A 14,592-nucleotide genomic window follows, 5' to 3' on the forward strand; every position below is an offset into this window, starting at 1 on the left:
TTATATTATATCTATAAAAAAATTTTTTTAGTAACTTCATTTTATATTATAAAATGTTATTTGCATGTTATAAAAAAAATTTAAACTCTATTTATTTAAACTTAAAATTTATTTTTACATCAAAGATAATAAAAAATGAAAAAAGGTTATGTGGCAACACTAATAAATTAAAATAAATTATTTGACAACACTTCTATGTGGTTGTTATGGTAACACAGACTACCGTTCGCACGTTTTATCTGCAATTTTAAATTAAAAACAAACTTTGTTTTTCGTTAAAATAATAACTATAATACGTTTAAAAAGTAGATTAAAAATTTAATTTGTATATTAATTTAAAGATTAATTTGAATAGCTACTGTTTACAGTCTAAATAACGAAATATTGACTGAAAAACTTTTGCAAAATATATTTGAATTTTGAAATATTGTTATTTATTTTGTCGTAACTATTTATAAAAAGTGCCTAAATAGAATATTATTTAGTATTTTTCTTGTTGTAGGTACTTTTAATTTAGTTGTAAGATGACTTAAAACTGCAAGTGCAAGAATGACCTAAAACGCAAAATGACATTTTACCAGGATAGTGTTTCCTTTACTCCTTCTTCTCCCAAATTACCTGATATCAGAAACGGAAATATATTTAACAACAATGCATCGTCAACGTTAGTGTCTTATCTTTATATTTAAAAAATTGTAAACATAATACTGTCTGCCAGTCTGAAAAGTAGGGCAGCGTGCATGCACAAGATTTTTTTGGTTGAAAAAAATGCACGTCTGAAATTGGCGTTTTGCACGCCTGGCTTTAAAAGTAAATACAAAATTAAGGTAAACACGGTAACATAAATCACGCGTGCATGCGTAGACCAAAAATTTTAATATGCATGCACGCGCCGTCACGCCAATTTTACGCTTGCACGCACGAGATCTCGTTGAAAACTGCCCTACTTTCCAGACTGGACTGTCAACTAAATTCTGCCTGTTTCCTTCAATTTACTTTTGAAATGATTTACTTTTAAAATGTTTTTATTAAAAACTAACTTGTGTTTATTAAAAGGCATCTTACTGCAGAACTTATGGGTTTTTCCAGATTTAACCGGCATAAATCTCCTAAATATTTTCGTGAATTTGACTGAAACTGTAAAAGATATTTAAATTGGCATAAAGTGTTTGATAAATTTTTACAGGCGTTAATCTCTGGCATAAAAAGCATGAGTTTTGCAAAAAGGAAAACTTTGCTCTAAACTTTAAATTTAAAATCATCTTGTTGTTTAACAGACATTGGCCAGTATCATCCCAGTGGGCGAGCGCATTACGAACAAAGTTAGAATATTCTATAAACTATAATGGCCAACCTCATGCAGAAGATGTAGGTGAATTGTGCACAGAATTTGTTAAAGTCATCATTGCTGCTCTCCAGCCAACGTCAACCAAACAGGTAGTTAAAAAATTTAATAACTTAGTATATACTAAGTTGATGCAAGTTACTAATACTGAGTTTGTAATAAATTGCCATTTAATTTGTTATTGAGAATAAAAAAATGTCTTTATAAAAGTTTTTACATTAACAAAAAAATAGATTTATACCCAGAACTCAATATTTTATCTTTACTTAATGGCAGTGTATGCCAAACTTCTGTTATTTTTTGTAGACATCTGTCTAGCACCTTATCAGTTTAGTTCTTGTTGTTTATTTAATTTTTTATTAGGATTGGTTGGATTTAAACCACGTTCTTGGCGTGGTGGCTCCTTTCTGCAAATACTTTCATACAACATCAATATCACATTATGTCGAGCGTTTGGTTTTACATTATACCGAAAACATGGAAAGATTATTTGATGTCCCCATTTTGGACAGTCTTAGTAATGTAAGTTTGTTTGTCATTTTATTAGAGGATGGTTAAAATAGTAATTTATATGTTTATTTCAAAGCATTGAATTTGCAGTAGTTTGGAAATTAAAATAGCTTCACTACATGGGGCATTGGTTCGATCCCCACTGCTCTCATGTTGTAGCGCTTTTAAGTAAGGCACTATTAATGGAATAAACTTGTGCTGGGCCAACTCTTAATCAGCAGCTTAATTATTAGGCAATTATAATCAATAATATTTCAAACTAGCGAAGTCAGCTTTAGATTTGATTGGGATAATTGATGTTACCCTATGTATAGGTCGTGAAGTCGACCTTCCGACATCGAGGATAAATAAATATTAAAAAAATAAAACTATTTTTTCTTGTTATGGTTTTTCTTGGTAACGAAAATTTTTTTATTCAGGTGTTTCCAGTTGAGTTTGACCGAATTCAATCGAAATATGGACCTAGTTTTTCTCATGGAAACGCTGCGATGAAATATTTCAAAAAGAATTTAATTTCTCAAATGGAGATGCCCTCAGCAACTGCTCAAGGTGAGCCAGAAAAAGATTTTAGTGTAACAACTTATGATGGAATTGGTGTTCTAAATAATCATTTTTTTTGTAATATCTAAATAATCATTTTTTTGTATGTGGGAGGTTGAATACGTTACTCTCGAGTTGCCTGTGGCAGTTTGGGATATTATTGATTATAATTGCTTGGTGATTATGCTGCTGATTAAGTGCTGGCTCAGCAGGAGTTTATACCATTTAAAGCGCCTTACTCAAGGTTGCTACAGCATGAGACCAGTGGGGATTGAACCCACAACCTCATGGTGGTGTAACCAGTTTTCATATAACTTTTAATTTGACCTTCTCACATCAAGAATATTAATTTAATATCAGAAAACATTTCTGATTTTGCTTTGAGTTTAGTAAATTTAGTAAAACAACAAATTGTAACAAACAAACAATAATAAGTAATTTAATCTTCTTTTATATTTGTTAAACTGTTGATGTTTTTATTTTGTACACAGGTCACGTTAGGTCATGTTTTAACGAGTTTATTTAGTAATTTAATATATGACAAATAAATAAGATTTGTTTAAATAAGTTTTTTATTTAATTTGTAAAAATAAGCTTTCTTATTAAAATAATATGTAAAAAAGCACTAATTTGTGACTAAAAATAATTAAAAAAATTTTTTTTAGGGACAACCAATGAGGAATTGTTGGTATTACCTAATGGTAAATCCCCTTATGTGCTACAAAGAAGAGGGCCTGGTGATAATCCTTTAAAACATTTTCGAGCAAAACCACTGTCGTTGGGAACTTTAAGGTAAATGAGTTAAATTTTAATAAAACTTCTACCTGACTAGGCGCATTGTAGTAAAATTATTTTTTTTTTCATATTTAATTATCTTTATTGTAAGAAGGTTGATTTAACGACCTGAACATAGAGTAACATTAGTTACTCCATCCTAGTTTAAGGTTTACTTTGGCAGTTTGGGATATTATAGATTATCATTGTTCGATGATCAAGCTGCTTATTAAGTGTTGGCTCAGCAGGAGTTCACACGGTTTACAGCACCTTGCTCAAAAGGGCTAAATTAAGAAAGCAGTGGGGATCAAACCCAGGATATCATGTAGTTGAGCCAAATGTTCTAACCACTACACTAAGCTGCAGTATAGATTAACTGTAAAAAAAATTAAATAGGCTTTTTTTATAAATTATAATTTTAATTTTTTTATTCTATAAATTTTTAGCAAAAACATAGCCCCTGTAGCAGAAGAAACTGTTGTCAAAGAATCAATATGGAAAGAAAAACAAAGCACCACTGTTGCTGCAATTAATTGCAAATTTCCTGACACTTGCGATGAAACATGCAGTGAAGTAACCAGGTTGGTGTCTGACTAAATCTAATTTTTTTAAGTATTTTTTTTATGGGGATAGGTCGACTTCATGATGTAAACATAGAGTAACATCAGTTACCTCGACCAAGTCTCAAGTTGCCTTTGGCAGTTTAGGATATTATAGAATATAATTGCCTGGTAATTATGCTGCTTATTAAGTATTGGCTTACTAGGAGTTTATATCGTTTATAACACTTTACTCGAGACCGCTACAGCATAAGAGAAGTGGGTACCAAACTCAGGGCCTCATGTAGTAAAACCAAGTGTTCTGACTAGTACACCATGTTTCCAGTTATCTAATGACTATGTTAATATAACACACATTTATGTTTTAATTAATTAAACTTTTTAAGTGAATGGAGTGAACCACCTGAATACGATGATCTCACACAACGAAAACAAACCAAGATTAGCACAAAGCTTGAAGAATTTCAATCAATGACTGGCAGGGAAGCCGTAGAACTGTTTATTCAGCATAAACATCTGCACAAAGTGAAGTTTATTTACCTTAACAGAGCTCCTAACAGACATTATAGGTGAGTCTTATTGTTTGTATTGAAATTTAAGCCAACTTTTTTACTTTTCTTGAAAGGTTGAATGTGCGACCTAAACATAGAGTAACATTGGTTCTTGACTAAATAAGAGTTTATACTGACATCGAAATATATTTTCATTTACTTTTAACTGGCAGCATAGTGTAGTGGTCAGAACTCTCCCAACACTACATGAGGTCCTGGGTTCGATTCCCAGTGATCTCATGCTGTAGCGCCCTTAAGTAAAGCTTTATAAACTGTACGAACTTCTGCTGAGTCAGCACTTAACCAGCAAATTAATAATCAAGCAAATATATTTCATGTAATATCCAAAACTGTCAAAGGCAACTTAAGACTGGGTTGAAGTAACTGATGTTACTCTACGTTTAGGTCTACATTTGAACTTTCCACATCTAGGATAAAGATATATACAAAAAAACTTTATTTTAAAACAATAAATATTATAATTTGTTGAAAATCTAAACAATTATTCCAATATTTTAGGCCATATGACTTGGTCTCGGTGCCAAGAGATAATATTGAGCAAGAGCATTTCATCTTCTCGTCGTTTGGAGTCTTGCACGTTCTTCCCGAGGAAAATCACACGGAAACGCTGACTCTCGCTGAGTGGCACAAGAATGCGGTCAACTGGAACATGATCACAAAATTAAAATTCTTCAAAAATTTTCTCGTCGGAAAAGCATTTCAAAAGTAATTTTTGTTAATAATATTTTTTTTAGACCTACAGTCCTATGGTTAAATTCTGTATAAGATGCATTTGTTTTTCATATTTACTTATAGTCAATATGGGAAAACCAAATTCTCGGCTTAAACAATGGTTACCTTGACCCAGTCTCAAGTTGATTTTGGGAGTTTGGAATGTATTAATAGCTTGATAAATAATTTACCGGCAGCCTGGTGTAATAGTCAGAACCATTGGCTTTACGACATAAAGTTCTGGGTTTCGATCACTGCTCCCATGCTGTAGCGCCCTTGAGTAAGGTGCTATAAACAATTTTAATTTCTGGTAAGCCAACACTTAATCAGCAGCCTAATTACCGGGCAAATATATTCTATAATATCCCAAACTGCCAAAGTCAACTTGAGCTGGGTCAGGGTAACTGATGTTACTCTATGTTTAGGTCGAGAATTTGACCTTTACACGTTAAGGATAAATAAATGTGAAAAAAATAAAACTATTTGTGTGTTTAGCTGGAAACTAAGTGTTCGTCGAATCAAGTTCTTGCGCACCAGAAGTTTGATACAGGATCAACTCTTGCATGCTGTTCCTGACTTTGGCTCAGCTTTGCTTCACATATTTCGGTTGTTACATGAGCTAAGTGAGATTGAGTTTCTACCTGGAAAGCCTCCAACAGTTTGTCAGTATACTGTATTGGAATACGAAGCAGATGCTAACAAGTAAGAATATTACTTTATTTTTATTAATTTGAAATAGAAATATCTAATATTTATGCAGAGTTGCTTGTTAAATGTTATTTTTTTTGTTTATATATGTATACTTGATGTGGGAAGGTCAAATGCGCAATCTAAACATACCCAGTCTTGAGTTGACTTTGGCAGTTTGAAATATTATAGATTATAATTGCCCGATAATTGAGCTGTAAATTAGGTATTTTAAATCATTTATACCACCTTTCTCAAGGGCGCTACAGCATGAGAGCAGTAAAGATTGAACCCAGGACCTTATGTAGTGTAGGAAGTGTTTTGACCACTACACCACATGGCTAGAGAAGGGTCAGGGTAACAAATAGGGCTTTATGTTTAAGTCATAAGTTTTACTTTAATTATATTTTTAACAGGATTCGCGTAGATGTTCAAAATATTCTGGAACTGTTCTTTATGTACTCAAAGAAGGTTGTGGACACAACTAAGAGAGCAAGTTTTGATCAATTGAAATATTATGAACATCAGGTAAATTATTGTCACAATTTTTCACACATTTTAATTCTGTTTTCAAATGTAACATAAGGTTGACCTTTTCCTTAACTTTTTGTTCTAACTAGTTTTAAATATATATTCTGTAGTGATATTATTTAACTAAACTGGCAGTGTGGTGTAGGGGTAAGAACACTTTGCTTTACTACATGAGGTCATGGGTTTGTTTCCAACTGCTTTTTTGCTGTAGCGCTCTTAAATAAGGTGCTATAAACGGTATGAACTCCTGCTAACCCAAAACTAAATCAGCAGTTTAGTTAACAAACATTTATAATCTATAATATCTTAAACTGCTAAAGGCAACTCGAAACTCAGTTGGGGTAACAGTTGTTACTCTATGTTTGGGTTGAAAGTTCACTTTCCTAAATCATTGATAAATAAAAAAAATCAGTTGACCTTGCAATCATCTTTAAATTTCTATAAAAACTTCTAATTTTGTTTAATTACCACAGGCCAAATACTCTCGCCCGTTGTTTTTGAAAGAATCTTTGTACTTGCAACGACGCAAGCAAGAACTTAGATCTGAGAACTTGAGGAGAGCATGTGAACGTACGAAAAAAATTCCAGCTTTTATCACTTTGATTGACCAAGCTATTTCTGTTCATCTTGTGGCATTAGCTCGGATATCTATAACAAAGTAAGTTTAACTTTTTTTGTGGTTTAGAATAAAATAGAATTCTTTAAGTAATGATGCTTAATGATTGCTTATATGTATAAACATCCAATTTAAAACGACGATTATATGTTTAACTATCTCTACAAAATAAATAGAAACTACCAGTTGTGGTAAATGGGTAAATTATCACAGCAAATTAGTTAAAGTTGTGACCATGCTTCTATTAAGGAGTAGAACACAGAGCAAGCTATTAACTGCTTTATTCACAAAATTCAATTTGCATTTTAAATTTCTTTATGTTTGTCTAATACTATATTTAGTTAACTTACTTGTGATTTTATTTCAAGGTTTGTGAACGATGTTTTGTTTCTTGAACCGAATGAGGACATATTTTCTGAAGAAACTTTCTCAACAAATGTTGAAAGTCAGAGCAATGCTGGCAAAGGTAAAACTACTAACAAATATTGCATTGTTATATCACTTAATTTTTCGGCGGTCAATTTTTTATTTATTTATTCTCAATGTTAGAAGGTCGCAACATAAACATAGAGTAAAAGCAGTTACTCCGACCTAGTCTCGAGTTGACTTTAGCAGTTTGGGATATTATAGATTATAATTGCCCGATAATTACGCTGCTGATTAAATACTGGCTCAGCAGGAGTTCACAATGGCACTACAGTATAAGAATGGCGGGAATCAAACTCAGGACCTCAAGTAGTAAAGACATGTGTTCTAACCACAACACCATGCTGCAGGGTTTTTTTATCACTACAATCTGGCCAAGTTTAGGTCATTTCAAAAAACAACAATACAAATGGTGCAACCCAAGATTGATTAATAATAGTTAAAATAACTATAAATTTATGACCTTTTTCATAAAGGCTAAATGGGTCTATTACAATGACTTGTTACATGAAAGAGCCACCAATAAAATTATATTGATTTGTTTTAAAGGGATCTCTGGCTCGAAAGATGAATCAATTGTCATATATTCCGTGTTTGCAGCAAAATTTGTGTTCAACAAACAGAATCACAAATTGGAGATGCAACCTTCTGTTGAAAAGTAAGATTGTGAAAGTATAGTAACAAAAATATCGTTTAGTTTTTAGGAAAAACAAATAGAATCTTAGCTTATTTTCAAATATAGTTTGAGTTTAAATATTCTTTGGATCAAATTGTTTTTAAATATGGGTATGTTCAATTATCGCAGGGAGTGTGATGTAGTGGTCAGAACACTTGGCTTCACAGTGAGGTCCTTGGTTTGATTTTTATTGCTATTATGCTGTAGTGCGATTGAGTAAGGCGCTATAAATAATATGAACTCCTGCTTAGCCAAAACTTAATCGGCAGCTTTTTCATTAGGGAATTATGATCTATCCCAAACTGCCACAAGCAACTCGAGACTTGGTCAGGATAAAAGTTGTTACACTATGTTTAGGTTGGCATTTGACCTTCCCACATTGAGGATAAATAAAAATAAATAAAAAAAGGCAATTTTAAATTAATAAATTTTTTTTGTAGATTTCGAACTGTCATGTTGTCTTCCATTGCTAAAGTTCTCTCTGTGATGTGCGATCGCGTTCATTCCATGCACACAGTTTATGCCTCCAACATCCAACAACGTCCAGGATCGGCTCCAACCTCTGTAGGCTCCTTCAGAAGCAACTTATCGTCCGACGATCTTACTGATTCCTCGTTGTCTACATTTCAATCTGATTTGGACGCGTTAACTATTGAGGCTGAAACACAAGTTCACAAAGAGGTTAATATTTAGTTTTTTTCACTAATTTTTTAAATTGGATTTGACAGCCTTAACATAGAGTAACATTTGTTACCCTGACCCAGTCTAAAGTTGACTTTTGTAGTTTGGGATATTATCGCTTATATTTGTCTGATTATTAAGCTGCTGATGTAGTATTGGCTCTGCTAAAGTTTATACCGTTTATAGCGCCTAAAGTTCCTACAGCATAGAAGCGGTGGGGATTAAACTTAGCACCTTATGTAGTAAATCTATGTGTTTGATATTGTTAACTTAACAGAACCATAGTTTAAAGTCTTCAGTTGTCCTAGTCTGGTAAACTGTGAACCTGATGATGTTATTTGTTTATCAAAATATAATTAGGCATAGTTACTTTAATGCCATGTATTGAAACTTGTTTTATTTCAGGCCAGACTTCCTTCAAACAGAGAAACTTCCAGACCATTTGTAATAGATATAAAAAACAATGAATCGGGTAAAATTAGTTTGTTTTAGATTTTTACTTAAGTGTAATTAACAAAATTAGACATGAGTAACGTATATAGTGCGCTACCCAAGGACACTACAGCATGATAGCAGTGGGGCTTAAACCTAGGACTTTGTGTACTAAAGCCAAGTGTTCTGACCACTGAACCACTGTCAGATATAGCAGGTATTGTTAAAAAAGTTTGTAATTTACTTCTATATTTTTCTAGGCTTAACTGACCCTCAAATATCACTTGAGAAATTTCCAAACAAAAATGAGAGTAGTGACGGAATTGTGACCCCAGATATGGTGGTAAGGTCGGGTGAGAGAGCGAGACTTGGGTTGAATGTTGAGGGGAGCAGGATGGTGGAAAATTATGGAGTTCTAGATAAAGTTGGGTTGAGGGAAAGAATGCTGGGAGATTTTGAGGTAATTGGTTTAATTTTTGTTTTCAAATTAATTTTCTGGCCTAAATTTTAGAATTTAAAATTACTCTGATATATTCTTAGGTTTAGTTTAAAGGAATTATATTTTTAAATGTAACTATTTTCAAACATCTTTGAAATACCACATTTTTTCTGGCGTACATTAAAGTTACCTAAATTTAAAAAAAAAGAAGTTTTTTTTGGTATATGTTGTAATTCATAGCCCAATTTATATATAAAAGTGGAAATCTATGTGTAATGGAGTTTACTGGACAATATATATTTCCAATTTTTAGGGCCTTAAAAAAAAATAAAACTGCTATTTGTGGCGTGCAGGTGAATTATTATGGGCAAATATTAGTTAAGAGTTGCGACTATATTATGACAATTTAATTTTGACTTTAGGCTGGAGGACTAGTTAGTCTAAATGGCAATGTTTTATATAGATAATATTGTTTAGTTTCAACCTTCATTCAATATTAAGACCTATTTAATTGAACTTAATTTTTTCAGATTGCAAACTCGGTTCGAATACAAGAAGAAATGGTTGAGTCAGCTTTGAAAGAAGTTGTTCGGTTTACTGATGAGCACAACACTTGGTTAATTGATATTCGAAAGTTTGTTTCAACTTGGAGCGAAAAGGAGTTGGAGAAATGGAAAGGAAAACCGGCGAGATCTATTGAAGATTTGTTGAACAAAATTAAAACTTGGACTGAAAAGGTAATATGCTTTTTTTAAATCTAATTTTTTGTAGATGTAGAAAAGTTGACTTCATGACTTAAACATAGAGTAACATCAGTTACTCCGACCCAGTCTCGTGCTGACTTTTGCAGTTTAGATAATTATAGATTATATTTGCCCGATAATTAAGCTGCTGATTAAGAGTTGACTCAGCAAAAGTTTTAATCGTTAATATCACCTTACTGTGGGGTATACAGCTTAAGAACAGTGGGAATCGAATCCGGGACCTCATGTGGGGAAGCCAAGATTACTAAACCAACTTTTACATTTTACTACCATAATACCTTATAAACACAAGGCATAGATTTTATTGTAAAAAAACCTAAAATTTAACTTTTTTATCTTGTCTTTAGGTTAAGAATATGCAACGTTCATTAGTTACTGAAAACAAGTTGTTATTTGTTGATTGTAATTTGCCAAACTCATGTCTGTCTCCTGCTTTGAACATTATATTCAAGAAATTAATTGCTATGGTAAGTGTTGGTGTCTATAATAACAATTTATAATTGCAAATTTTAAATACAAGTTGATAACCATTCTTTGGTCATCATCTTAATTGTGGTGTCATAGTCTAAGCTCTGAACTAATATTTGCCCGCAATAATTTACCTGCCATTCTGTAGTACTAAAAGTTGGACATACATATAGATTGTTTACTAGACTATTTTATATATATTTATGGCCGGTTTTAAAAACATGGCTTTGTTAGTTTTTTACTACTTTATTATATCAACTTTTATTATTGCAAATTGGCTTTTAAAAAATTAAAAATTTTTTCTTTGTATGTCTATTAGTACATTTAAATAAACAAATTAAATCGTTTTACTTTTATTTTAAATCTTTTGGATACAATTCATTAACTAAGAGTTTAATATCATTTACTTTTTGTTTACATTATAGACAGTAGCTCATGCTGAAAATTTGTCACTTGAGCTAACTAATGAAGCAAAAGAAGCTTTAAGAATACTGAAAAACAAAGACACCACCATGAAATCGTTTGCTACTTATGCTCGAAAGGTAACAGAATCAGTTAAACATAAAGAAGAACTTACCAAGAAAGTTAACTACATCAGGTAAATGTTATTATAAATTAATTATTTTTTTTGGATATATTTTTATTCTATATGTAGGAAGATCTAAACATAGAGTAACATTAGTTACCCTGACCTAGTCTCGAGTTGCCCTTGGCAGTTTGGGATATTAGAATCAAACCCTTTATTTACTATAAAATACTGTTTTCAATATATTATGGATTAATAACAATTTATAAAATACTTTTGACTGTTTTTTTATGGGTGAGATTTACTTATTAGGTTAAATTTGTTATTTAGATCTTTGTACGAGGTTGTTCGAATGACTTACAGACAACTCTCCCAAGATGAAGAAAAACTCGATGAGAAAGTGAAGTCAACTTGGGATGCTTTTATGTTTCAGGTTGTTACAAATTGTAATTAATATTTCATGTTTGTAAGTAAGTTACTGGCGTGTAGTGGTCAGAACACTTGGCTTTATTACAGTAGGTTCTAGATATAACTTCCACTGCTCTCATGCCCTCTTAAGCAAGGTGCTATTAAGAGTATAAACTTTTTCTGAGTCAACTCTTAATTAACGGCATGATAATTGGGCAGTTATCATTATTGATTTCTAAACTGCCACAGGCAACTCAAGACTTGGTCAGGGTAACTGATGTTACTCTATGTTTTAAACTTGACCTTCTTACATCAATTATAAATACCTTTTTAAAAAAAAGATTGTTTTAAAAGATTTTAAAATAACTACAACAAAGAAGCAGATGAATTTTAAGCGTTTGAATCTTACAGTTAACTTTTTTTGTATAAGAAAGGCTCACTACTTAATTATACTTTACAAACTTATTTATTTATGCTTCCAGCTGAAAGATGCCACAAACTTTGTGTCCAACCAACGTCCAGTAATCATGAAACAACTTGATGAAATATTCCAAACACATTACCAGAAAGCTTTGAATATTTACAAGCAATCAGCTTCAGGGTTTTATATAGAACCAGATGCAAGATCGGCAGAGGTTAAACATATAAAAAACTTGTTATTTTCTTTTTTATAAATATAAGTAAATGTTTTTTTCATATATCCTCAATGTGGAAATGTCGACTTCACAGCCTTAACATAGAGTAACAACAATTACCCCGACTCAGTCTTAAGTTGGCTTTAGCAGTTTGGGATATTATTGATTATAATTGCTCGATAATTAAGCTACCTATCAAATGCTGGCTCAAAAAATGTTTATTTTAAATAAAGCACTTACTCAAGGGTGCTATACCATGGAAGCAGTGGAAATCGAACCCATGACCTCATGTAAGGTAACAAGTGTTCTAACTTTGGGTCCTTAATTTTTAGCTTGCTGTACAATACTAAAATCGTTAACTTACACAACTTTATTATTATCTTTTTATTATATATTTATATATCCACAATGTGGAAAGGTACACTCTTGACCTAAACATAAAGTAAGAATTGTAACCCCGATCCTTAATTTTATATTGGATTAATCATTTTTGTTTACTTTAAAAGGTGATTGAGCTGCTAGCTGTGTTAATCCATGATTACCAAGAAACTTTAGAGAAGTTGTCCGAACTTAGTGTTTATCGTGAATCTGTTTGTGGGGAAAAATATGAACTAGATGAATTGTTCAAGTTGCAGCAAGTCATTGTAGCAAGATACGAGTTATGGAAATATGTGAACTTGTCTGAATATACAATTGCAGATTGGAAGTCTTTGTTATTCAAGTGAGTTTATATTCTTAATTTTTTAATAATCAATATTAAAATGGTTTTACAATTTTAGGTATAATAAGTAAATGTTTTTTATATATTTATTTACTCTCGATGCGGTATGGTATCTTTTCAGTAACATTTGTTATTCCGACCCAGTCTTAAGGTACCTTTTGCAGTTTAGAATATTACAGATAATAGTTGCCTGATAATTAAACTGTTGATTAAGTGTTACCTTAGCAGAATTTATATTGTTTATAGTGTCATACTCGTGGGTGCTACAGCATAAGAGCAGTGGGAATCTAACCCAGGACCTCATGTACTGATTTTAACTGTTTTGATTATTACACCATGTTGCCGCTTGTTAAATTATTCATTTTGTTTATAGATTGACTTATTATATTTTATTAAAATTTAGAAAATTCAACGCCAATCTTGCTCTTGAGAAAATCCACGAGTGGCAACATGTGATTGTTAACCTAACTGAACATTTAACTGAATCAGATCCAGTACTCCAGCATTGGGTCCAGGTAATATTTTATTTTGTGCATTTTGTTTTTCTGATACTACTTACTATGAAAACTTTTTATTACTCAAGCTAAGGTTGGAATTTTAATTGTTGTTATATTTTACTAAGCTTCATGATATATAGATGGTTTATCTGTAAAATATGTTGGCTAGAGTGTGGTGTTAAGTATATAAATACTCTTACAGTTTAAATATGTTACAACACCACATCTGTAATATCCAAATCTAAAATTTTCTATATTAGAATTTAGTTTTTTTATCTCTGTGTTTTGGTGCCTGTAAAACTTTAATTAAAATCTTTATTCCAGACTTTAGAGAACCTAGCTCGAGAGCTTCCATTCCTACATCGACTTTCAAACGAAGCTATCTGTTCTCGCCACTGGAAGGCGCTGTTTACTGGAATGGGAGAAATAAATGAACCTGATGCGACCTTGACCCTGAATGATCTTCTTTCTTACAAACCATCACAATTCTCCGATGTTATCATACAGGTATCAAAATTAACTCTTCTTGTTTAAAAAACTTTAAAATTTCTGATTTGAATATTCCATAATTTGCCAACAGCGTGGTGTATTGGTCACAACACTTATCTTTACTACATAAGGTTCTGGGTTTGATCTCCACTGCTCTTCAGCTATAGCACCCTCTTCAGCTATAGCAAGTATAAACTGTAATAACCCCTGCTAAGCCAACACCTAATCAGCAGCTTAATTATCAGCATTTAAATCAATAATATCCCAATCTGCCAATGATAACTTGAGACTGGGTTTGGGTAACTGATGTTACTTTATGTTTAAGTCATAAAGTTGACCTTTCTACATCATAGATAAATAAATATAATAAAAACAAATAGTGTTTACTTTTTTATTTAAATCTTCTATCAGGTGTACAACAGTGCTATAGAAGAGTTCTCATTAGACCAAATATTAAAGATAATTAAAAGGCAGTGGGAGGAAAGACAGTTTCATCTTGCTAAGCATATTTATGTGGTATCTGTGGAGAGTAATGCAAATGATTTTGATGAAGGTTTGAATGTATTTTAACTTATGTTAAAAAT

At 31.9% G+C, this 14,592-nt stretch overlaps 1 protein-coding gene across 1 annotated transcript in view; it reads left to right on the forward strand.

Annotated features, from left to right (window-relative positions):
- The first annotated feature begins 522 nt into the window (after positions 1 to 522).
- LOC145751855 (dynein heavy chain domain-containing protein 1-like) overlaps positions 523 to 14,592 on the forward strand; it is a 56,640-nt gene continuing 42,570 nt past the window's right edge. Inside the window, exons 1-25 of the mRNA XM_082567977.1 lie at positions 523 to 664; positions 1,278 to 1,437; positions 1,709 to 1,867; positions 2,275 to 2,404; positions 3,061 to 3,187; positions 3,616 to 3,750; positions 4,116 to 4,298; positions 4,800 to 5,006; positions 5,508 to 5,714; positions 6,116 to 6,227; positions 6,704 to 6,888; positions 7,215 to 7,312; positions 7,822 to 7,930; positions 8,389 to 8,629; positions 9,035 to 9,101; positions 9,322 to 9,521; positions 10,031 to 10,237; positions 10,612 to 10,731; positions 11,158 to 11,330; positions 11,589 to 11,691; positions 12,149 to 12,301; positions 12,808 to 13,022; positions 13,426 to 13,537; positions 13,844 to 14,026; positions 14,420 to 14,561. Coding sequence (XP_082424103.1) covers positions 567 to 664; positions 1,278 to 1,437; positions 1,709 to 1,867; positions 2,275 to 2,404; positions 3,061 to 3,187; positions 3,616 to 3,750; positions 4,116 to 4,298; positions 4,800 to 5,006; positions 5,508 to 5,714; positions 6,116 to 6,227; positions 6,704 to 6,888; positions 7,215 to 7,312; positions 7,822 to 7,930; positions 8,389 to 8,629; positions 9,035 to 9,101; positions 9,322 to 9,521; positions 10,031 to 10,237; positions 10,612 to 10,731; positions 11,158 to 11,330; positions 11,589 to 11,691; positions 12,149 to 12,301; positions 12,808 to 13,022; positions 13,426 to 13,537; positions 13,844 to 14,026; positions 14,420 to 14,561 — 3,826 coding nt within the window. The 5' untranslated portion in view covers positions 523 to 566. The remainder of the gene's footprint in view (positions 665 to 1,277; positions 1,438 to 1,708; positions 1,868 to 2,274; positions 2,405 to 3,060; positions 3,188 to 3,615; positions 3,751 to 4,115; positions 4,299 to 4,799; positions 5,007 to 5,507; positions 5,715 to 6,115; positions 6,228 to 6,703; positions 6,889 to 7,214; positions 7,313 to 7,821; positions 7,931 to 8,388; positions 8,630 to 9,034; positions 9,102 to 9,321; positions 9,522 to 10,030; positions 10,238 to 10,611; positions 10,732 to 11,157; positions 11,331 to 11,588; positions 11,692 to 12,148; positions 12,302 to 12,807; positions 13,023 to 13,425; positions 13,538 to 13,843; positions 14,027 to 14,419; positions 14,562 to 14,592) is intronic.

The sequence above is a fragment of the Corella eumyota genome, chromosome 5 (genome assembly GCF_963082875.1).
Source record: "Corella eumyota chromosome 5, kaCorEumy4.1, whole genome shotgun sequence".
NCBI classification, from domain to species: domain Eukaryota; kingdom Metazoa; phylum Chordata; class Ascidiacea; order Phlebobranchia; family Corellidae; genus Corella; species Corella eumyota.